Source organism: Cottoperca gobio, chromosome 19 (genome assembly GCF_900634415.1).
Source record: "Cottoperca gobio chromosome 19, fCotGob3.1, whole genome shotgun sequence".
Lineage (NCBI taxonomy): Eukaryota > Metazoa > Chordata > Actinopteri > Perciformes > Bovichtidae > Cottoperca > Cottoperca gobio.
Window position 1 is genome coordinate 5,271,952 of NC_041373.1, and position 26,010 is coordinate 5,297,961.

The 26,010-nt window shown below is 40.8% G+C and overlaps 1 protein-coding gene across 1 annotated transcript in view; it reads right to left on the reverse strand.

Annotated features, from left to right (window-relative positions):
• Window positions 1-26,010, reverse strand: part of srcin1b (SRC kinase signaling inhibitor 1b) — a 98,324-nt gene that overhangs the window by 56,932 nt on the left and 15,382 nt on the right. The window contains exon 2 of the mRNA XM_029455484.1: window positions 2,466-2,773. Coding sequence (XP_029311344.1) covers window positions 2,466-2,773 — 308 coding nt within the window. The remainder of the gene's footprint in view (window positions 1-2,465; window positions 2,774-26,010) is intronic.

Genomic DNA, 26,010 nt, shown 5'->3' on the forward strand with positions numbered 1-26,010 from the left:
CCCCAGCATGGCGGTCATAAAAATGCCTCCACTGCGTGCGTCTTAAGCCCCAGAGGCATCTCGCCACAAAATGCGCTTGTGTGGGTTTCCAAGCCCACCAATGTGCTGTTATTATCTCCCAGGAAGAAAATGTTCACGTGTGGAAACAGAAAGCACTCAGAGAGTTCATACCTCCCCCCCCCCCCGAAGGCTGCACTCTCCTAGTTGTGCGGGTGGATAGAAATGTGGATCTGCATTGAAATACATGCAGCGATTTGCAAGATGACTTTATTCAAGAGGTGCAGTAGTTCAGGACACAATAGTTGTTGTTAATGTAAAGTAAAAATATAATATAACAATAGTTAGGGTTGCTTTCAAATGTTGCCCATGTTTTAAGTGAAAGCTGCCTTTGTGCCGATATATTGAAGAGCACATGAAAAGAATAGATAACATCGAGCAGCAGTCACTGATACATCAGCTCATTGCTGCAGTGATGCATCTGTGTTTTCATGCGCCCCATAGAGGTGGACAATATGGAGAAAACTATCATTTTAATATAATGCTTTTTCTGAAGAATCTTGTTCTACATTGTGAAAATATTATTGAATAAAATCTGGAAAATGAGTTGAAAGCTTTAGGAAGGGTTTGGATGGATAAAATAAATCAGACAAGAATGTCTGTTTTGGAATAATCCTACAAATTCAATAGCGGACAAATCAAGGTGTCACCACATTGATGCCAACATTAAAATTGTAATAAAAGAATAGTCCTGCTCACAAAGGCACAACTACCGAGATGTGACAAAATCAATGATGGGGGAGACATTTATAAGATCTCTTGGTATTTATTTCTTATACATGAAGCAGGCGGAAGAGTTGGAGTGGAGGTAATAGTGGAGTGTAATAGTACAGTAAATGGGAGCAGGGCATGAATGTGTCAACAGTAGAAGAAGAATCTTTTTCATCTTTAACTGTATTAAATCATTTAGAAACTGTCACCGTAATGTCAAGATTTATGTTTCAGTTTCCACATCATTTATTCTTTCTTTTGACATGACAACACTATTACATTACATTACAGGTCATTCAGCAGACGCTCTTATCAGAGCAACTTACAGTGAACTCACCACAGGGACAGTCTCCCTGGAGCAGCTCAGGGTTAAGTGCCTTGCTCAGGGGCACAATGCTGGCAGCCTGTTATTGAACTCACAACCACCTGGTGTTGTATTTGGAAGTCGTACCACTAGACCACTAGACCATCAACACCTGCCAACAATTCACCTATTTCTTTGAGACATTTCTGGCATTCCGGTATAAAAGAAAGTATAAAAAAGAAAAAGCCGAAACAAACATAAAAGCTTCGCTGCTGTGACAGAAGTCATTGTAGCATGTAGCATGGGATATTGTCTAGCCTACAATGCTGTGTGTCTAATATGCAATTAGCCTACTTAGACAAGTCTTGCTGGGTTTATATACGACCCTTAGAATAATAAGTAGCTACAGTAGCGCCCTGCTTCCATAGATTCTTGCTGGAGGATGCTATGACACCAGGGCGGATACCGACTTCTCCATGGCTGAACTCCAATGTAACACTTTAAAGGTTCTCTATATGGAATTCACAGCATATCTACGATTGAGGGATTGCCTCCACACAGCTCTCAACATGTAGACAGCTGAGCTGGCTGCTAGCAGCTAACTGAGCTAACAGCACTAAAGCTCTGCAAACAATGGCAACAGGGTCGGGACGGCGTCATCCGCAGTAACTGCCGTATAAGAGCAGTGCAGAGCGGCGGCCATTAGCTCGCCACACATGCACTAACATACTTCACTTTTAAAGCCTGGTTCGCTGGTTACTCCCGTTGTTTCTTTATTCCAAAACAGCAGGAGAGCAAGTGTCAAGTGAGTTTTCATTAAAACTAAATGATGACTGCTGTGTTAACTGCATCCCAAATTAATCAGAGCACACAATGAAAGTTACCAGATGACCGGTCGCTGACAATGTTTGTAAGTCCAGCGCAGTACTTACCGCTACGCTACATCACATCCAGCAACGTGTTAGCATCAGTATTTCTTACTTCATTTATTATATTAAATCATTTAGTAAACACATGTTTTGCCAGTTTAAAAGCTGATAGATGGTAAAACCTCATTTATAACTTATTTGATATTTTTCAATATGAGAGGTATTTCCTGTTGGTATTGTAGTACTGTGTGTACCAACACCCTGACTTACTGATACAAAGACCAACAACACTGTGAGACATGATGGAGGTGGTTCAGCAGAGACCTACATGAATCCAACCTTGGTCTACTTTTATGGAATGTAATTGAGTGTGTGAGATGTTGTTCAGCAGTATTAACATGGATGTTAATGACGACATTTGGTGCAATTAAAATGATAACCCTGTAACCGGCATGAAGGCATTCTTTGTTATTCTGTTTGTTGATGTGGGCTAATTATGTGTAGTTGTTGCACTGTGAGGATACCTGTCGCCCTGCAGCAGGGGAGCCCTGCGACATGCTGCCGGGGCTGTTGGAGAACTTGTTCTTCTGGAGATCCATGAGGGCGTCTCGCTGCCGTTCGATGTCCGCCTTGTGGATGCTGTTCAGGGCCTCCAGGCTCTTGGCGGCCACGGAGTTGTGCCGGCGGTCCAGCGAGGACGACGTGAACCCCCCATTGGTGTTGTCGGGGAACCGCCGGGCCCCACGGCCGCCGCCGGCAGCCAGGGTGTGGTAATCCCGCGGGAACTCGGCATCACCGGCTGAGATCATGGGACCCTTTCTCTTCTCTCGACCTGCAGCAGGTTTATCAGGGTGGGGGTGGATTTAAAGAGAGAAGGGGGGGATAGAAAGTGACGGAGTGAGCAGTGAAACAACTATACATGTTTTTGGTGACGCCACTACAGCATATCATCTGATAACACGATCAAATATTGGTGTTCATGTCATTCGTAAAAAGGACAGCCAACATTTATCCAAGTTTGTAGACTGATTTCCTTACTTCCCAGAGAGCCTGTGGGTTCACTTTGGAATAAAAAATGCATACGCAGAGACTTGAACCTTTCCTTACTGAATCAACACAGATGAGATGGTATTTTCAACTGCTGCAACTTCCGAGGTCAAGAGTGAACTTTGAAACTCAACTCTGAAGCACATAAATCATTTAGGGGCTTCAGCAAAAGTCTATCCACCGACTAAGATCATGTGACATGAATAAAAGCTCCAGAGCAGTTACTGAATGGACCTTCAAGTCAGACTGTTCTTAAAGCCGTTTTGTAAACTGCAGTGACTGCTTACCACAACAAACACAAAACTAATGAAATAAGTCAAAGCCACACATTGTTTATTGTGACCAATTACTACCCACATCAGTAGATTTGAAGTCTCTGCAAGTTCATTTTCAAAGATTAGTCAATATAATACAAGCAATGGCTGCCTGAAAGGTGGAGATTCAAATTAGAAATAGTCAGCAATAAAGTCAAATATGTGTATTCCATCGTCAACAAGTAAAAGCACGGATAACTAACCACAGGCTCATTACACTGCAAGTAAGTGAGCTGCTTAGTGCCAACATCCCAGTACACAGTGTAAACACACGTTAGTGAAGAAGTTAGACCTTGAGGCACGTCATGTGAGCAGCAGCGAGTGTTAATGTGACGACTAACAATGCAGCCATGCACGGCATATTCATGACGAGAAGAAACACATTGTATTTGTGTTTAGGGAGAAACAAACAGAAAACAGCCTTATTGTTCTTTTCACACACACACACACACAAGAACAAGACAAGAACAAAACACAAATACACCTCTAGCAATATAGCCCCCTTGTGAAAACAGCTGCAACATTTGTCTATTCCAACAACTGTCCTGGGAACCCAGAGGCAGGAAGAAAAGACTGTTGCACAGCAACATCCTCTGCTCTTATACGATAGACATCTCACAGTTGTGTCAAAACCAGAGATGGAAAAGTGACATAACTGGAGATGACGTCCTCTGGTATGGGGACAGGTTTTAGTGCCCTCTTGTGACCAGTGATACATAAAGCACTCGACTTGGTGAAGGTGATCAGTTACACCTAAAGTGTGCAGTTTACATAATGTTCAACTTTCACTTTGTTCTATAAGGCAAGTTATTAACAGATATAGAAATAGTGATGAAAGCAATGTGCTCAATGAGGCCTGATTCCATACTGTAACTAATATACAACAGTTCTCACGATGTCAAAGAGTGTACTGGATATACTGTATATGGAGGTTATGACATAGAATGACATTGTAAAACTTGTTGAAATATTTTCTGTAGGATTTTTTAAATCTTTTTTATTTATGTCAACCAAATAAGAATTGGTTTCTAAGAAGTTTCATAAATTGACCTCTGCTAGTGAGATGGTTGGAAAGATGATGATTAGAGCTGCGATATGAAGAAAATATCACAATGACGACGTTTACTTTAAAAAAACATATTATAGTGTACTCTGCTGCTTTCATGATGCTAACCATGATGCTAACCATGATGCTAACATCCAACAAATTGCTTGTTGAATAAAATAAATTAGGGAAGATATTTCCAACATTCTTTTATTGAACAAATTTAACATTAAAATGAACACAAAAAACACAAATAAATAAAGAAAAAGGTTTTTTATTATAAAATGCAGTTTCGTACGGACTGTCTTTCATCTCACTCAAAAGATTCCGCAGTGCAATATCGCAGTCTTTTGCAAAGTGTTTATCACGTAAGTTGACATCGCGATGACGATTAAAACATATTGTGCAGCCATAATTACATCACTGATAGAATTAAGAAGACTTTTCCTCTAAATGGTATCTTGTATAAAAATGTACATTTGGAGAACAGTTAAACTTTATATGTTCCTGAAATAAAGTTTACAATGGGGTGAAACGATAAAGACTTAATGAAGGGTTGCAGGAAATACACTTTCCCTTACAATATGTTACAGTATGAAAAGTTGGGTTGAGTATAACGTATGAAGACAAAACGTAGATTCACCAATAGATTCACTTTGTTACTGTTAGTTATCGAGGATGTGCAGAGTGATAAACAGCATCTCTTATTAATAAAATAAGTATTTTCTCCTGTTTTGAGGACTGAAGAGTCTGTGTACAACAAGCTTGTTCTCTTGCAAACTATAAATTACACGACTTGCAGAGTCTCTATACATAATTGATCTGTGCTAAAAGGTCCTCCTATTTGTCTGCTGGGCAACAAAAGGTGCACTGAAGCAAGAACTCAAACTTCATTAGCTGGCACTTACAAAACTGAACAGCAGACTACAACTGAAGGAAGAACTTACGGTATTCATTATATTTGTTATAATAAACGTATGATAAGAGCACACTGGGTACACGGGAGGGCTGTCCCGAGTTCTGGAGCTTCGGTAGTACTCGACAGCGAATAGTTGAAGCTTTCACGGCTTCTACAGGATTCTTGTTGGTGTTTTTTGTTATTGAATAAAACACATTCATTTTCCAAAAGATTTAGTGTGTTTGTTAATGCACGTTCGCATAGCAAGGACCTCGTTCAACCAAACCCCTCGGGATTAACTTGTGAAATGAAAGACCTACATAAATGCTCATATTAAACAGGCTCTGAATCCAAACTAATTTAAGATTTTTATTTATGTACCTCTTTATTGTAATTTCTCAGTACTCTCATACATTGAAAGGTAATTAAATTTGACCGATCCTGAGCAGTGGGCAGCCGCAGTGCACCAGGGGACCAACTCCTTCCTTTAACGTTCTACTTACAGCAGTCAGGTGATTGTTCAGGCTTGTTGTGCCACCGTGGTAAAGCCCGTTTGTAATCACACTGCGTTCAGCGTTCCCAGTCAGCTGACGTCTATTCGTCTTCGACGTTCACTGACCACCGTGAGGGATGGGGATTTCAGGTGCCCAAGATGAGATGGTATTTATCTCCACATTTTAATAGTGCAATTGAAATATAATAATAAAAGTGTATGCTGACAAAAATGTATTTAGCAGTTAGTCTTTATTGATAGCCTACATTTAGGGGAAAAAACAACTAATAAATCCCAAAATCGAAAACCTAAAGAACGAACAAATATCCAAATGTTGGGATGCAGCCCCTGTAAACAGCTTTTATAATTACCCACATATTGAATTATCTAGTGACAAACTTGAATTGCATTTTTACATACATTTTATGAAGTGGTGGAAAGTAACTAAGTACATTTATTAAAGTACTGTACTTAAGTACAATTTTGAGGTACTTGTACTTTACTTCAGTAAAGAACATTTGACAGATTTATTTACTTTGCAGATTCAGATTATTAATATAAAATATAATAATAAATGATATATTATTATATAGATTATATATATATAGATTAAGCGACCCAACAGTATATAAAGAAAATACAATGAGCCCCACCTTCACCAGTTTTAACACTAAAGTAATGAACATGTAACACTGAATTTATGTTTTTCATATTTATTAAAAGCACAAGCGAATGTTTGTCAGGGGTTCTTCAAGCAAACAAACTTGAGGCAAAACGGGGATTTTTGAAAGTGGACTGTGCACTAGTGATAAAGAGTTTCATTTTCAGATCTTCCTGGGAACCTGAAATGTCTCCTTCAGGGGGTTCAGCCTAACAACAGCAACATTTGTAGCTGCAAAGTGTCTAAAAGGAAAGTGTTTAGTTGGTCACAGATGTAAATCTTCCAATGGGAGCGCAGCAGCATGCCGGAGTGTTTCCATGGTAGGGAGAAGGGAAAAAACGGAGACGGAGAGAACATCTAGACAAGAGCTTGTCACTTTAATTTATGTGAAGCCTTGAGCAAATTGGGGGGAGGGGGGGTGTATGTATGTGGGACAAAGCGATGCTATATTTTACCATGAGATGAACTGCTGGTCATCTGCTGCCTTTACAGCCTTCTTTAAAACAACTCTGTTACAGTGATGATACAAGAACATCTATCCTACATTTTCACTTGATGTATTCAGAGCAGTCATCCCTAAATGTGTCATTTATGTTCATAGAAATGAATATAATTACTGCGGGCAGCTTCCCAGTACAACCAGTGCTCGCTTACTGTCTAATGACATCTTGCTCACTGGGGTTTAATGAATTGTTACGACTTCTTTTCTTACAAACAAAAGCCGTGGGGTTTTTTGGGTTACATTTTTGAAATATTAGCCTGATATATTTCTCAACATATATTAGATTTATGAAGCATCGAGTATAAAAATGATTTCTGGTTTGGATTGTTAGTTACTGTTGAATATTACATTTTAATGTTGGGCTTTTTTACATTTGTCTTTTATTTATTATTGACGGTAACGCATTATCTAACAGTTCTGTTATTTCCTAATTATTTCCTATGTAATTTGGTTCTGAGACAATAATTTGACTAAAGAAAGTTGTGTAGAATTCATAAGCAGATGTTGAAGTTATTTAATTGTATATTTGTCTGTCGACACATTTTTACAAATTTCAAATCCAAAGCCAAACTGACATCATCCTTTCCAGGGAAACATTAGTAATTGGCCAACCCATCAAACAAAGCGGAACCTGTCTTGACTGGTGTTACACCTGTGGCTCGGGTATAAAGATGTCGTTTCCTATTATTTATGTACAAAACACTTTTTTTGATGACAAATTTAAATAGTTAGTTTTGCTTCAAAGCTCACTTTTCAAAAATAATAGCGACATGTTGACATTTTCCATTTCAGTGTTAGTTTGTCTTTCACATTCAGGCCTGTAATGTGGAGTCTAATGTATTCTGTGTATTCAACTACAGGCACTTCTACTGTATACATAAAGCCAACAGCAGCACATAGTAGTTAAATCATGTCATTACTCATCCGTGTGTGAAACAGCTACTGTGCTCTATTTTGTCTTAACTCTACTATGTCATTATTGCTCCTGCTGGTAGTTAATGTGCTGCCACCTCCAGCAGCGTGCTCCTGGCACCACCTCAGTTATTATGGCTCCGCTAACAGCTAGTAGCACGACCAGCTCCAGCTGATGAATAGCCCTTTAATTGTCTTACTTTGCTCACATTGTTGAATATTTAACTGGGATGTTGTCGCCATGGGGATGATGTAATATTTCAGCTTCACTCACATGCATGTAGAGACCTTTTATACCAAACACCTTGTCATACCAAATATGGACCAAAATGATCAATTTTAACGAGAACGTCAATTTTTATTTGCTGCTTCTAATATTTCACACGCACACACACACACGTGCTGGCCTATCTGAATGATTCATTACTCTGTGTTCATTATCGTTGAGGGGAGACTAAAAACCAAGTGAGTGATTGTCAATGTGCCACTGATGCCATATTTCAGCTGTCCGGGACTCGTTCCAAAAGGCTGCTCAAGGCCACGTCCAAACATTTCTCATTACCAGGCTAAAAGTGTGCGAGTGTGTATGTGTTGTTAGTACAACCTTGGCCACTGTTGGCCGGGGTCTGACAGAGGCCGTTTGTTAGTTTTATGGTTTCATCACGCTGAGGTCTAATAATTTGTAGTCCTCCGTGCTTCACTCAAATTTACTTCAAATTATTTTCTTCACGAGTGTTTGATCTGTGGTGTGTTGTTGTGTGCCTGCAGGAGCAGAGCTCACCTGCTGATGACTCTATGTATCGCAATGCACCGTATACAAGGTGCGGTCTGCTGCAGGGGTGCCAAGATAAATTCATAACAATTTACAACATTATGAATTAAAAGTTGATTAATTGATCAATCAATCAATTAATGTTTTATATGAGAAATAAAAAATGTGAAATTTGCAGGTTCCAGCTTCTAGATTTGATGGATTTTGAGCTTTTTTATGTTTTCATATAATTTTATAAATCATATTGTAAACTCAATATCTTTGGGTTTTGACCCAAAGGAGTAATGTCAACAAGTCATGTTGGGCACCGGGAACTTGTGTTTAGGGTTACAAGGTATACCACGGTTATCATACCATGTACATTTGTTACATAAGTGAGTGTGTGTGAGTTAAAAGGTACAGTGAGGAGCACCTACAGTAAATATTAATTGCTAATAATCATAAAATATAATTTTTTAAGCTCACAGCTGATGTTATTTGTAATTTAGTAGTTAATTTAACATGATATAGTGCTGCTGACATGTTAACTGACATGCTTTAGTTATATAACATATCATAGTTATATACATTATTATAATTCTGTTCTCACTTGTAATGCGTATTATTCACAGTTTTCTAACATTTTATAGACGAAATTATTTAACAATCGATATTGTAACAGCCACTGACACGTCACTAGAGTGGAAGTCTGGTCACACCAGCATTTAGGACTGACTCAGAGAAATCAACTCATGCCATTAGAATAGCTGTGGTTAGTGGATCCGCAGTACAGAATTAAATGTAAAGAATCGTGACTGACTAGAGTTAACATGTTTCCAGTTGGCTGGCACGTTAGCGAATAGCTTGTTGTTCACTAACAAGCCCTGTGACTGGTCACTAGCTCAAACTTCAGCTCACACAGATTAAAACAGGTGCAGTTAAGGTGTATTGTAGATTCAATGGACATTTTATTCAGCTTGCATGAATCAATTTATGCAGCAGCTCAAAAACATAATAGGCTACACAAAATAGAGTCATAGTCTTCAAAGCAATAATGGGATAAAGACCAGGCCCTGCCTCTAAAAACATCCAGGAGATCAAATAATCAACTGCTGGCTTCAGTTGTACCGGTAGTAGCTGCGTTGTCTAGCCATACCGGCAAACACAACGCGTGAACGTCCAACTCCCGCGAGACTTACCAGGGCTCACGTTCACGTTCATTAGTTACAGACTGATCATTTCAGTTCACCAAAAACGTGATCAATTAATGCGCTCTTTTAGTGTGTTAATGCATAACGCCGGTCAATAGGCTGCCAACCTTATAGAAACAAATATTTAGCAAAGTGAAAAGGCTTTTAAAAACACACATTTAAAGAATCCTTGTCAAAAAAAAGTTTTGGATGTTTTGCGCTTAGATTAAAACATACAATAACAACTCTTACATATTGATATTAGTAGTATCCGTCTCAAAACGTCAGTATTCATCAGACAACCACAACTGCAGCATTCAGTCCTTTGTTTGCTAAGAAATATATTAAAGATATTAATGTCTTGAATACTACCTACTGTCCTCCTTTGACCACTCTGTCTTCTTTCCCACTGACTCATTCAATATATTCATAATCTCAATCATATCCCATGTTCCAGCCGGTAGTGTCCTTTCACCAGCTGCAACGGAGGCAACTCAGTCTTTCCTTCTACTCTCTCTCCACCAGAAATCCTCTTCTCATCAGAGACCATTAATTAAGAAGGAAGGCACTGTGGCAGGAGTGAGTGAAAAAAGAAAAAGAACGATGCTCCTCTTTCCACAAATTATAATATCCGGCTCTCCAGGGCCCTCGAAAATTAAAATAAAACCCAAACAAGATCTGAACGAGAACGCCGAGCGGGCTATATTTGGAATAAGTCTGCCTTCGCTGAATACAAAATTTCTCCAAACTGTTGCCGGCAGGGAGGCACTGGATCCAGGATCAATGAAACAGTTGTTACGCTTAAAAAGAGCTGGTGATTGCTTCATAACCCTACAATCACCCGAATTAAGAACCGACTGTGCCTTCTCTTTAGGTAACATGTATTAGCCTCTCATTTAACAGCTTTGCTATTCTCAAAGTTGTACCACTTAATTACTGTAATTAATAATGGCGAAGGCTAGAGTATTCCTGTTGTGGGAGAACAAAGTATGGACCACGTTACTAATTCAACAACTTTAGCAAGTAGAAGACTCCTTCTCTTTCTTTGACCTCCATTTCAAATTTCACTTCTGAGAGTGCTTCATAATTCATTTAGAGCCGGAAGATTGATAAAAAAGTTATGGAGGGTCTCAAAATACCAGTGATTTTCTAAAATATCTCCCGATATGAGAGCTGGCTCAGAGCAGAGCCCCTAAATTACCAACGCCCGGTCCTGTCTCGTTAATCTACAGCCTGCAGCGGTGCAAAACAGACCTGAATGACACTCAACCCTCAACATGGTGTCTCTGTAAAGCCTCGGGCAACATCGGACTGAGGAGGGAAGAGGTTTGAGAAAAAACAGCAACACTGACACAATTGATCAAAATATTTAAGGAAATGGCCCACGTGTGGCTCCATGCACGTGAAGGGTGGAAGATGTAACAATATATACCAACTAACAATTACTTTCATCGTCCATTAATATGTACATTATTTTTCGATGAGCTGATTATTCATTTGATTGCACATCAGTTTGCTAGAACTCAAAGCGATGTCATTTAACAGCGTCTTTTGTCTTAAATTTGAAGATATTCAGTTTACTGTCACATAAGAAAAGGAAGGGCAGCAAAAGATGTCAATTTAGAGGCTGAAACAAGGGAACGCTACACCATTTACAGTAAACCGTGGGAGCTATCCCTTTAAATATGTGGGCAATATTTACAAAACAGACACCTGGCTGTTAATTGATTATTTGTAGAAAATGTACTATATCATGATACATAAATATACCACTTTAAGATTACATGTAGAGTGATATGAGGATTTTATTGCATTGCCCACGCAGTTCTGGATCCGGTTCAAGGTTTATAAAATATCCAGATTTCCTAAACTCAAGAGGCAAACAAAGATTTTATGAATGGATCCATTACTGGTGTTCAGCTCCTTTAAAACATGACCACACCCTGTGTATGTATTCCAGACCAACTGGTTATTGTCTAGATCAGGGGTGGCCAAACGTTTTTCACTGAGGGCCACATACAGAAAAATATACGAAGAGCGAAAACGAAAATGTTATCAACTTTAATTGACTGAATTTATTGAAACATGTAGCTTTTTAACATGAATACTGTGTAATATATGTTTTAACTCTCCTATAATGGGAACAGCGTTGCACTCAGTGGGAGCAGTGATGCTGCGCTTTGGACTGAAGGATGCTGCAGGTCAGGAGTAAGTTTGGTGTTTGAGATGCTGTCGCTCATTTTGGTTCTCAACCTGCTTTTGTTAACAGAGAAAATGTTTGCTCACATATATGAGCCGACTCATCATTCTGTGTGTGTGGCGTCTCATCAGAGGAAACCTTTCCAAGCTCTGGTAGAAGTCGGGAGGGAGAAGTTGATGTTGATTCTTCAGGGAATTATCGTATATAATTATTATATATAAGTTCTAGTTGCAGACTCTCGATTTCTTTCTCAATGATAGAAAACTCCTGGAAGTGCTGACTGAATTCTGTGATGAGAGATGTGATCACAGACACATATATCCCCTTGTTATCAGAAAGGTTGGCCTTTGGAAAAGCACATTTGATTTCGGACAGCGTGGGGAAGTGCGCAACAAATCAAATTGACGTTGAAGTTGCGTAGTTGTGTCTCAAAGAGACGGAGCTTTACAGCGCACATCAGAACTGTGGAGTGCGTCCCCGTATTCAGCATCGACATCAGACAGAAAAGCTTGAAATTCGTGCTCGACTTATGTTGTGCCCTTTAGACTCATAAGACCAAGCAGCTCTTCCGTAACGTAAAAGTTATCGTCAACTCCCCGCAAAAAAATTAACAGCTGTGCGGTGTCTGTCGCATCTGTGCTCTCATCACATGCAATCGAGTAAAAGTCCAAAGCCCAAGCTTTATCTGACACTGATGTTTTAAGTTAGCTGACAAATCAAAACTGTGTTTCTTTCTTAGAACTAAGAAGTACAAAACATTCAACATTCATTTTAGAATTTGCTGCGGGCCAATTAAAAATGGACCATGGGCCGCAGTTGGCCCGCGGGCCGTAGTTTGGACACCCCTGGTCTAGATAAACATCACTGCATCTGAAACTTAACGTCCTCTCTGCTGGGAAGGCTGCCCAGCTCATGTCTTTGCTCTCTCGTCTCCATCAGCCTCTCTTCTTCCTCTCTCCTCCCACGCCTCCATTTCCCCCCTCCCTCCCTTTTTCTACCCACAAAGCGTAATGTGTATAACAACCATAGGACTTACCATGTCACTTCATATGAATTTCAATAGAGCTCTAATTATGCATGATTATTGAAAATGTTCAGCTTGCCCGTGGTTAAAAACCTATGCCAGGAGCCGACATACATGAATCACAAGAGTGTGATTGAGTTGACAGAATGTGTGAAAACATGCTTGAATCTTCTTATTGAGTGCGTGACTCAACTGAGACTCATAAATATACTTGAACGGAAAACATAACCATCACAATACTGAGGTTTGATACCATTTTCCCATCTCCACTCTCAAATAAGTGAATCATAGTGCAGAGATGATTTTCCTTTTTTATGTATCTTTGAAATGTGCTAACAACAACAATCTGAGAGCAAAGCTGAAAAGTTTAAAGGAGGGAAAAGCTGGCAGGTATGTATGTTTTGTGAAATTTATCTCAAACCATGAACAATGTAGCTACGACAGTATACAAGCCTCCTTAGATTTCAGCACAAAACAAAACTTAAATCAGAAGCTGAAGGTAAAACAGAGCCTTTAAAAAGGTAACTACATCAAAGCTTAGCGTGTTCGCATTAAACACAAAGCACAGTTGAGGCTAATGAGGATTAGTTTTGCAGGTACATAAACATAACCCAAAGTATTAAACGGATTTAAATTATGACCTGAAAGTAGGAAGCATTTAATCCTCTGGAGACTATGAGTGTCTGTACCAAACTTCATGGCAGTTTATCTAATATTTGCAGAGATATTACCTTGTTGCCAAGGACAGGGAATGATGGCGAGAGCTCATTGTGGCCTTACGTCCCCACAGGGAACAAAAGGAAGCAAGTCATGATTTCGGTCCACACCAAAGGATCAACCAACCGTCCTTAAACTTCTATTTATTACTCGTCACACGGGCTTACAGAATAGTTTGAAAGCTTCATTTAACGTTGATTTGACATTTGAATTCTAAAATCAACTTTTGAATGCTGCACAGCTTTTCTTTTCACTCGATTTAAACTTCTTATCCAGTGGTGGCTGCGTAGGATAATTCCAGAGCATTGTTAAGTCTAAAAGACATTTATTAAACAAAATATTCTGCTTCAATCCATATTTTTTGCCGTTTAGCCTTTTTTAAAAACAACATTTTCACTGTGGTTTGCTCTCCCGCTTGCTTCACATAAAAGGCACCTGTATTAACAGGGTGGTCTAGCAGCAGTCTAACGGCACCATAAATTATATAAATAATAAATAAAAATAAAATAAAAGATATATACATATACACCTCTCTGGGAACCATCACCTTATTGTGATGGAGAGGTGTGTGTGTCCCCATGAACCTGAGAGCTGTGTTGTCTGGAGCCTTGTGCTCCTGGTAGGGTCTCCCAAGGAAAATTGGTCGTGTACCGTCACCGCTCTGTGGGGGAAGGAGCCGGAACTAGTGCGGGAAGTGGAGCGCTACCAGTTGGATCTGGTGGGGCTTACATCTACGCATCTACGTCTTGGCTCTGGAACCGTACTCCTGGATAGGTGTTGGACTATTCTTCTCCGGAGTTGCCCAAGGTGTGAGGCGTCGGGCGGGTGTGGGGATACTCACAAGCCTTTGGGTTATGGGGAGGAAAACTCTGACTGTTGTTTGTGCCTATGCCCCAAACCACAGTTCGGAGTGTTCGGCCTTCTTGGAGACCCTGAATGGAGCCATGCAGGGGGCTCCAGTAGGGGACTCCGTAGTTTTGCTGGGAGACTTCAACGCACACATGGGAAATGATGGAGACACCTGGAGAGGCGTGATTGGGAGGAACGTTCTCCCTGATCTAAACCTGAACGGTCGTTTGTTGTTGGACTTCTGTGCTAGTCATGGAATGGCCATAACAAACACCATGTTCGAACATAAGGATGCTCATAAGTGTACGTAGTACCAGAGCACCCTAGGCCAAAGGTCAATGATCGATTTTTGTGATCGTATCATCTGATCTGAGGCTGCATGGGCGGAGCTGTCAACTGATCACCATCTGGTGGTGAGTTGGATCAAGGGGTGGGGGAAGACTCTGGACAGACATGGTAAGCCCAAACGGGTAGTAGGAAGCCCTTGTCCTGGAGATCTTCAACTCACACCTCCGGCGGAGCTGGAAGCTGATGGGGGATCATCGTCAATTTCCCTGATGGAAATCACTGAGGTGGAGTCAAACAACTCCACAGTGGCAAAGCTGCAGGGGTTGATGAGTCCAGAAATGCTGAATGCTTTGGGTGTTGAGGGGCTGTCTTGGTTGACACGCCTCGTCAACATTGCGTGGAAGTCTGGGACAGTCCCTAGGGGGTGGCTGACCGGAGTGGTGGTTCCCCTATTCAAAAACGGGGACCAGAGAGTCCAGCCTCCCTGCTAAAGTCTACTCCAAGGTACTGGAATGGAGGGTTCGGCCGATAGTCGAACCTCTGATTGAAGAGGAACAATGTGGATTCCGTCTCTACACTCTCGCAAGGATCCTGGAGGGGGCCTGGGAGTACGCCCATCCGGTCTACATGTGTTTTGTGGATCTGGAGAAGGCGTATGACCGGGTCCCCCGGGTGATACTGTGGGAGGTGCTGCGGGAGTATGGGGTGAGGGTGTCACTTCTGAGGGTCATCCAATCCCTGTACGCCCAAAGTGAGAGTTGTGTACTCGGCAATAAGTCGGACTCCGCCAGGGCTGCGCTTTATCACCAATCCTGTTTGTGATTTTCATGGACATGATATTGAGGCGTAGTCGTGGAGGAGAGGGGTTGCAGTTCGGTGGCCTGAGGATCTCATCGCTGCTCTTTGCAGATGATGTGGTCCTTATGGCATCATCGGTCTGTGACCTTCAACAGTCACTGGATCGGTTCGCAGCCGAGTGTGCAGCGGTTGGGATGAAGATCAGCACCTCAAAATCTGAGGCCTATGGCTCTCAGCAGGAAATCGGTGGATTACCTACTCCGGGTAGGGAATGAGCCCTTACCCTAAGTGAAGGAGTTCAAGTACCTCGGGGTCTTGTTCGTGAGTGAGGGGACGATGGAGCGAGAGATTGGCCGGAGAATCGGAGCAGCAGGATAGGTACTGCAGTCGCTTTACCGCACCGTTGTGACGAAAAGAGATCTGAGCCAGAAGGCAAAGCTCTCGATCTACCGGTCGATCTTCGTTCCTACCCTCACCTATGGTCTTGAAGGCTGGGTCATGACCGAAAGAACGAGATCACGGGTACAAGCGGCCGAAATGGGTTTTCTCAGATGGGTGGCTGGCGTCTCCCTTAGAGATAGGGTGAGAAGTTCAGCCATCCGTGAGAGACTCGGAGTAGAGCCGCTGGCGACCCGACCCCGGATAAGCGGTAGACGATGGATGGATGGATATATATATATATTCTTTTTTTGGCTTTATCTCTATTCAAGTAAATTACTTAACATGTTACAAAAAAAAGATATGTATCTGCATTCGTTTGACGCTCCATCAAGACTTTATCACTTTCATACTAACTACTGTAGAAAGATGTCAAAGAAATCGCCAGTTTGGGCGATATGACCTGGGCGATATGACGAGATATAACGTCAAAACTATATAAAAATGTCAATATCATATATTTTCTATATCGTATTTTTCAAAATGTCAAAAAAATATCTTTGACATTTTGAAAAATACGATATAGAAAATATAGAAAATATATTTATATATTTAATATTTATGTTGTTTGTATAACGCCTTATGCTCTGATCCTTGAATGGTTGAGCAAACCATAGAGGCAATGTTTTGCTAACATGGAGTATGGAATATACAATAGGCTATACACACACACACACACATTATATATATATATACATATATATATATATATATATACATACACACATACACACACATATATATATATATATATACACACACATATATACACATATACATACACACACACAGTACATATCTTCATTGGGATATGAAATGTTCTATATCAGGACATGTCATTTGGAAGTATATTTAGATAGCTTAAAAGTGCAGCGCTAGTTATTCAAATTGAGGATTTATTTTTTGGGGCGATGACATCATAAATTAGGACGACAGACATTCAAAGCTTCATTTGAAAACCTCAATAGCTTCAAAGGTAAAAAAAGCTTCAAAGACATACGATACAGCCCGATATTTGTCACAGATGAAATCAAACAATACAATTAAGCACATATCTGGCTCAATAAGTACAATTTTAATAATTAGTGCCATTTTCCTTCTTTTCTTTTGGCTTTTTATACCGTTAACGTCTAAGAACTGCATTAGATATCAGGCTAATTCAGCCCGATTGTAGCAGATAACATTAACAAGCCTGAGACATACCGTCATACATACACAAGAGGTTTACTTATCTTCTGTGGCAGTAAACAATTGAGTATTATTTACACAGTTGTCATACTGTGTACTTGTCATACACTTCTAAGACCAAGCCTCACACCTCGCTCCTGTGTTGCATTTTTAAGATCTACTGGAAGGCAGAGTCCTAGCAGGAAATGGAGGAAATGAAGAATGAGGGATTTAATAAAGCCAGGTACATTTTTAGCACAAATAATCCCACGTGATGCATCCGTGTGACATTTATCCACCGCAGTGATGCTATTACGCGGTCAGTAAACACTGACATTCATCACTGTATCAACACTAGCCTCGTGCGTATGACAACTCTTTCTTTTGGGTGTCATCTCTGCAGATTTGTGCCAGTCGAGAACAAACCACTCGGCAGATTTCCTAACGTCACTGGGAGTAGGTCATGAATGTGATGATCCATCTTCAAAGAGAATAATAATTTAGGACGTGCCCTCATGATGAGAAGCGGGGACATGCAAGACTCAATCCTCTTTCACTTTACCCTCCGCTCTGATCCTCTAACTGTCTTGTACTGGATCTATACTGCATGCTCAGTGAATCTGAGCCCGGTCTTTTTTTAAACTTCACAATCAAACCTCACATCAGCTCATCGTGGTCCAAGTATCAAGCTGTAGGGCATAAATATCCCAACACTCGGGATGTGGTCCGTCTCCGCTGCTTTACAGTGGGATGAGAGGCTGCATGATGAGGATGTGAGATGAAAAGAGGGGTGGGTGTGTGCAGGTATGTGATGGAGGTTATCAAGCAGCCACACTCCATCACAGATGTATGATTGAATTCAGCCCCTAAAGACTGGACAGCCAATACACATGCTTCAGTTACACCACTAAAATGCTGCACCTACAGCAACACTCAGAAGTGCCCTCTCCACACCTCTCAGCCAATGACAGCACAAGACCTGGTCTGAGTGCAGCTCAGAGAGGAAGTCCTGGTAATTAGAAAGTGATGTTTTTGGCTGGTCTGAGCCCGGGACATGTCCTGAAGGTGAGTAATTGGTATCATTGAGTGAACAGTGGGACAGGATGAGTCAGGGATGGAGATCTATTAGTGTCCACTAATCAGTGTCTCACACTGGGCTCTGGGACACAGCCAGCTGCATGACTGCTGGCTCTGCCTTGTGCTCCGTCACAAAGCTGGGAAATAAATGCTGAATGCACTGTACTGGTTTGTTTGTTGCTAAAGTTTTATTGTAGGTAATCAAAATCCAGTGGTGGAAAGTAACGAAGAACATTTACTCAAGTACTGTACTTAAATACAATTTAGAGTTACTACAACCTTTCTTTTACTACTTTGTACTTTTACTCCACTACATTTATTTGATAATGTTACTTTCCAGATTCAGATCAAATACATATAATCAACATATACATTATGATATTAGGCTATATCATATCAAAAAGAAATGTTTTTGTTCTGTAGGAAAGGTACCCAGCAGTAGGAATGACACAAGAACCGATAGTTCGGTACCAAGTTGATTCCAAAATAAAAAATAAAACGTGACTGTATTCGTTCTTCTACAGTACAGCAGGTACCGTCGGTATCTTAAGTACTGAAGGTACCAGGGGGCTCGAGACGAACGACGTACCATCGACGCGTTGAAATCCGAAAGGAAATGACAAATGTACGTTTTAATTATTATCGGTTCCTAAAGCACACAAGTACGGTCGTGCGCCCAGCACCGCAGGTTTCCTCCTCTGCTCTCTGTTTGCTGTCGGCAGATCCGCCTCTCTCTCGTACATCGACTTATGTGATCATTTATTCAGTACACCAACTATCAACATGTCCAGGAGAGACAGTCTATTTTTTTTGTGACAAGTTTGTGTTGAAATCAGCAGGAGAGCTAGTTAACATTAGCCGTTATATACTGTATATATAAAAAACGTAAGCCACTAAGCATCAACAATAACAATCCAGTAATGAGTACTTTTACTTTTGGTACTTTATATTTTGATGTTAATCCTTCTGTGCTTTAAATGCATGTCTTTTACTTGTAACAGAGTATTTCTACTCGGTGGTATTGTTACTTTTACTCAAAGTAAAAGGTCTCCTTCCACAGTCCAGCAAGTTTTTTGTATTTTCACACCTATAATCATTTTATACGAATGAATTATGGAAATCTCACTTTAAAAGGAAACTCCTCAGTATTAATATATGCAACAGAAAACATTTGAGCCGCAACTAGGGCAGCTCTGAGTCTTTGAAATCTGACGAGCATGATTCATTTATAAAATAAATACATTCATAAATATCATTGATGGAGCTAAATTACTGCTGAAACAAAGATGAAATTAAATAATTGTATTATATTATAAACTATAACAATTGCTCTAAGTATTAATGTAGAGAGAAGAGAATATCCCTCAGGGTCTCTTTCCAGACACAACATGATGCCTCAGCTTAAAAGTGTTTTTCCTGCAGGAAGGTTTAGGGAGGTAAAGTATTGATTTGAAGCACTGAGTACACAAGACGACTTAAAATACCACAATTTACGCTTGTAATGTACATATACTCATTTATTATCTCAAGCCAGCCTCATAAACACCACCAGTGTTTCCCCTATGTTTACTGCTTTGGGGGGATGCTTATTAAAGAAGTATGAACTTCTCACATGTATACTAATAACTAATAACTGCCAAGGGCTAAACAACAGGTAGAGTGTGTTTGAGTAAATCTACAGTCTGTAACAACTGTACTGACTGTACTGTACTAGTAAGATGTCAACATGGTCTCGGACTTATCTAGGGTTCGACTTCTTCTCTGATTCTGCTGCATCGATTTCAACCTTTTTTTAAACTGTCAATTGTGAGCCCAACAATGCCAAAGGAGTGCAATGCTAAAGTGGTGGACTACTCCTTTAAATGGTCTTGACTAGAGGTAGAATCAGAATCTGAACACCACAACATGCACATAGTTTATCAGAATTTGAAACACAGAGTATGTGGTGGTTTCAAAACTAGCACAAAGCAATCTATAGAGCTGCTGGTCACAGCTAAAAAAGGCAACAAAAAAATAAATGCTATATATACATTTATGTTTCCATTCATCTAAGTCTACCAGCTGGTGTAAAGTGAACACTGTAAAAAAATAAGTTTATAAGCAGATGGTGTTCTTTATCAAAATAATTCAATTAAACTGGTACTTTCCCAGCATGCTGTCTAAAAATATACTTTGCCTGCAGATGGTGTGCTTGCATGATTTGCAGATTAGCCTCCTCCTAACTGGCAGCATGTTACATCAATGGTCACAAGTCAACTAGTATGGGAAAAATTGAGTGGGCCAGGCAATTAACAAGACTGATGTGCTCTGAGGAAAAGTGAAGTAGGAGGGAAATCCACTCAGCTGAGAAGGCACTTTCAAAGGACTGTGTCTGCCTCTGACTGCCTGCCTGTTTGTATATATGCATATTTCAGAATTTCAAAGCTTCAAGTTCCCTTGCTGATAATGAAATCCCACCACAGTAAGTGCCAGCCGCTTATACAAATAATACACAAATCCAGAAATAACCATGAGCACTGATATCCAAAAACTCATTTCGACACTTAGTGAGAGCGTTTTTTTCTACCTGGCATTTCAAAAACCTTTCATCTGTCAACCCACATGAAGCGCAAGGGAGTCATTTAAAAACCTGGGGTGTGACCCAACGGATGCTTAATCGCATCCAGCACAACAATTTCCTTAAAGTGGCAACTGACACATTTTTTGCTTTAGCTGATCATTAAGTAAAGAAGTTAATTAAGTTGATTGTACAATATACTGGCTGTAGAACATGTGACACCATCAGCATTTAGATTAGTTCCCTGTAAGCCTCGTTTTCACTACGCAATACTGTCTGCCACCGGGTACGATCTCCCGGGAAAATATAGGTTCTATTTACAGCACCACAATGCAACCAAAACAGTTGATATATGATAGTGGATAGCACTTTTGTTTTCCCCTGTAGAGTATCAATGTAAGTCCTTTACAGTTACGTTACTATCCCCAGTAGGAGAAATGGTGGACGTTGGAATAACCAAACTAACTCAAGTAGTTCCAATTTGTGCAAACTCATGTAGACAATTAGGACATACAAAACATAAACAGTGACACATAAGTAACAGGGGACAGCATGTAAAAAAGGAGAAGTAGAAAGGCAACTCTTTTTCCAATCAGAGTAGCTAGGACTCCAAAAGTCGCTGAAAGTCGGCCAGATGACGTTATACGCTCATTTGCATATTGGTGTTGTCATCATCAGATCATTTACATAAAGCTTAGTGCCTGTGTCGCTTGCAGCGAGGGAGCAACTGCCAGGGAGAGACCGCGAGCTGTTGGCAGAAGAGCAGTGGACTGCGATTACACTGAGCAGCATTGGGATTGAATTATAATATCATATATCTGAATATATTTCTTCCCTTTTCCCTGATGAGCTGTATAAGTTGCTAAATTTGTCGCTAGTAGTAGGCTGAGGAAAACTGTAAGCCATCCGGTTGTCATTGCGACAGTGGCGTCAACATTAATACCACTTAGAAAAGCAGGGGGAATAGTTGATAAGTCGTCTGTTTCCACTTTAAATCTGCCCATGCACAGACTCGCTGATAGCAGGGACATGAGGGGGAAACTTTTCACGGTTTCATACATGAATTGTAAACTGCTCTCACTTCTCCATCTCAAACCCACAGAATGATTCAGTTCAGTGCGTTTCCAGCTCCTTCCAGCATCACTAATGGCGGCAGACTCAGACAGACTGCAGTCTACCTCAGTCTCTGCTCGTTATCCCTGATCTCCTCCGTACTGTTCATGTCCCCCGTTTCCTTTTAGCTTGGCATGTGAGGCTGACAGCTCAGTGGGCTCAGGGCCAAAGCTGATACTACTGTCTGTAGTAGGTCAGCCTCCTTCTGGGGGTGCGTTGGGTGGGAGGATCAAGCATACTATCACAATACGGTTAACAGGAGGTCATGTCCTGGTGGCTCCGAGGGTCATGTTCTTGCAGTACTGTGGGTGTCACATGTCTCCCTCCCTCATATCTTCCCTGTTTCTCACCATTATATAAATGGTATAATAACCAACTCAAGAGACACTGTGGAGTGTGCAATGCTGCTAAATGCTCATACAGCAGGTACACAGAAAGCATGATGTGCACAGTATATAAGGTGATGGGCTTTAATATCTGTTGCATGGATGGGCGCTAGGAGCTCGGGGAATTGTGAGGCGCAACGGTGGGTGAGCTTTAACTGTGAGCTAAAGTACACTTATATATTTTTCAGGAACAGGCTGGTGTTAATCTATTTTTTTCATCCCCTGAAAGGACCAAAACCAACAATGTGTTCGCCTGACTGTCATTACTTTATGAATTCCCTACCCGAGTGTCAGCCCCAAGGACTGACACGGTCTCCTTCTGAAGACGAAAATCTATAGAAGCCCAATAAGTGGTTTCATTTTTTTGCTGCGACCAGCAGCTCTATAGTCGGTGGGCTGTTCACACAAATGTCCCCACCCTTTGACGGCCACAGTTTTCTGCCTAGAAGGTTGAAATTTGGCAAATAGTCCAAGTGTTGTCACTGTAGTTTTTAGCAAACGTTACTAAAACACAGCTAAATAGTGGGGGTGTAACAATACATCCATATGGATCAATGATTTATTAACCAACGATCTAATATCATATATACACATATCATTGTCATATTTAGGTTGAGCCTTTATTGGGAAATTCACATGGTGACACACATGATAAATGTGGCCCTTTATACTTTTTATTTAAAAAAGAAGATTGTTTCTCATTTAAATGTCTTCAAAAACCCAGTAATACAATTGTCAAATGATATTTTGGGTGTTTTTTGTGAGTTGATATAAAATGTAACTGATTGTGTTAAATAGGCAGCAAATATTATATTGTTGTATCGAGTCGTGATAAAAACCTACTAAATAGTGCATTTGTCCGGGACTATTTTCAGCGGCAGATTAATACACATTTAGTGCTCTAGTGAGTATTTATGGCAGCTGGACGGTGTGTGTGTTCATGGTAATGAAGGAACATGTCAGCCAGTGCAACAGTGTGGCTCACTGATGTGTTTTAACAATTTTGGACAACAATGGAGCTCTATGGCACAGAGGAAGAAGACTTTCATACACACAATACTTGTTGGTAATACATTCATTGTTGGTTTTGGGTATTTTCATTACATTTATTGACAATAAAGAACAACACAGAATATTGCCAGACTTAGTGTCTTGATCAAATTTGCTTTATGTTCGAGGTTTGTTTAAATACGCTGTAATGTGAAATCCAGCTTACATGCATGTTTATTCTTACTTGTTTGGTGATCCGTTCTTACTCGTATGAACTGAATGTTTTCAATTGAATTAAAATCGGATAGTAAATGTGACAATCGGCACAGTTTGTAAGCTTTATATAGATTTATCTTTCAGGCAGCCCCCAGGGGAAATAATACATTCAGCGCGTATGACAGCATGTGAGGTCAGGCTGAGTTTGAGCCTCGTTTGTTATGCGTTGTGAAGCTGTGAGATTGTCTACCCCAGTGGTCAAGTTCCATTTAAGTGATTGTGAAAATACTTAGTTAGCATTTTGTTCCATGATAAAGTAGCGATGGATGGTTTCTAAGCAACTGGAGGGGTTTACTGCAGGTGCGTCTCAACAAACAAACAGGTTTCCACTGACTGACATGATCAGCTTCTATCTAGACTAATAACTTTTTATAGTGTGCTGGCAATCCTAATTTATGCAGGAGCCGTTATCATGAGGAGAGGACAGTTTTTTTTATAATTACACAACAGATCTTTGGCAGGAGTATGATGGTAACTAGGGCGGTGATTTAATCATAAAGACTTACGCAATAAACACCCAACACAGAATAATAGTGCCGTTGTTTGAAAGGCATCACAACACTAGGATCCGTTTCTCGTCATGAAGCCGTTTGTCAGAGAGCCCTGACTGTTGGTAAGAGCCAGATCAAAGAAATCCTAAAGAAAACGTCAGCAATGACTCAGATTAAAAACTTCATTCGGAGCTGCTTTGCTTTTCCTCTCCAGGCAAGCACAACTTCATTCCAACATATTCCAGAAAGCAGGAAGGCCCCTGCAGTCTAGAGATGTACAAACTGATATCAAACCAGCATCAAAGTGAATTCTGCAGCCCCCAGATTCTGAGTCACTAGATCTTCCAGAATGAAAAAAACAAAACAAGAGTTGTACATCCACTTCAAAAAGCGTGAAATTGATGGAACTCTGTAGTGTTGCTCTCACAAGGTTTTGCTGTACAAACCTGACACTTAAACAAATAACTATTCTCTCATAGGGTTTGTGCAGATTTTAAATGTAATACTTTTTTATGACCACATAGAATGAAATGTCATACCCATTTGTGTTTTGCGGTCATACTGGCTGAAGTATGATGGTAAATTAGTGTGAATGAAAATAATTCCTGTACATGAATGTATTGATCTGGCTTCAACCACGTATTAAACAAAGTATTCTTCATCCACAGCTGGTTGAAACTGCAGCAAAGTGGAGCAGAATTTAATCTAACTCTAAATGTTGAATCTTATTTTAAGAGTGGCATGATGGTCACCATGGAGATAGTGACGCGCTCAAAGATGTGTTTGATTAAATTCTGACCGGGCTAGAAAACCTTCATTTCCATTGTGGTTCAGTTCTCCCGCCAAGCAAAAAATAAATAAATTCCGACAACCCTCTTGATAAGAAGCAGTTAACACAACAGTAGAGCTTTTATTTGAATCCTATAAAATTGTAACATTTTAGACTAAATAAGAGTAACTAAGACTTTTTAAAGTCCCGCGGAAACCCTAGTCTTTGTGTCCCACATACTGTTGAATAGGCGCTCCGAGTAGATGCACTACTTTCCACGTGAAGGTCAACCCAGGTTAGCTGGCCGCCCACTGCACACTTTTCATTGCCCTACATGAGGAAACACTGCTCAGAGTTTGGCTTTTGTCTTCACTGTCCTTCCAACCCCCCCCCCTCCCTTTCCACTCTCCTCTCTGGCTCCTCTCTTCTGTTATCTGTTTTTTTTGGTTCTCTTGGGGCTATGCAAAAAGAAGCCGGATAATCTTGGTGCATGCAGCCTGCAAGACTCTTCTGCAGAGAGTGAGTGGCTGGATCACTACACAGCGACAACCCAAAAAATCTGCTGCTGCATAATGTGAGCAGAAAGGAAGGAACGAATGGAGCGTACCTGGCTCGTGGTCCTGTGCAGGTTGGTGTCCCCTTCTGGCCGAGACTCTACATGGCACGGGTGTGTTTGTGTCTGCACATGTGTGTGTGTGTGGAGGAGGAAAGAGAGAGAGCAGCTGAGTGCTGTTGAGAGTGTACAGTGCAGTGTAGAAGATGGGAGGCAGAGTACTCAGTGTGTGCTAAGACAGAGCCTGTGCATCTCTCTCTCTCTCGCTCTCTCTCTCTCTCTCGCTCTCTCTGTGAGTATAATCCTTTCCACAGTCTACGGGGACGAGCTACAAATGAACCAGCTCTATCTCTCCCTCTCTGCCTCCACTTCCCTCTTGTTCTGTATCTCGGCTTTGCACATGAGCCCCGAGCAGAATTACCCTCCCCATGCTTCCACCTTGCCGTAGATAAGCCACAATTGCAGGGAGCAGTTTTGCCCTTAATGACTGCAACTCTATCACGCCTTTCCCATTCTTTTCCCCTCCACTCAGGTCTTTACAACACCACCGCGTCCACGCTCAT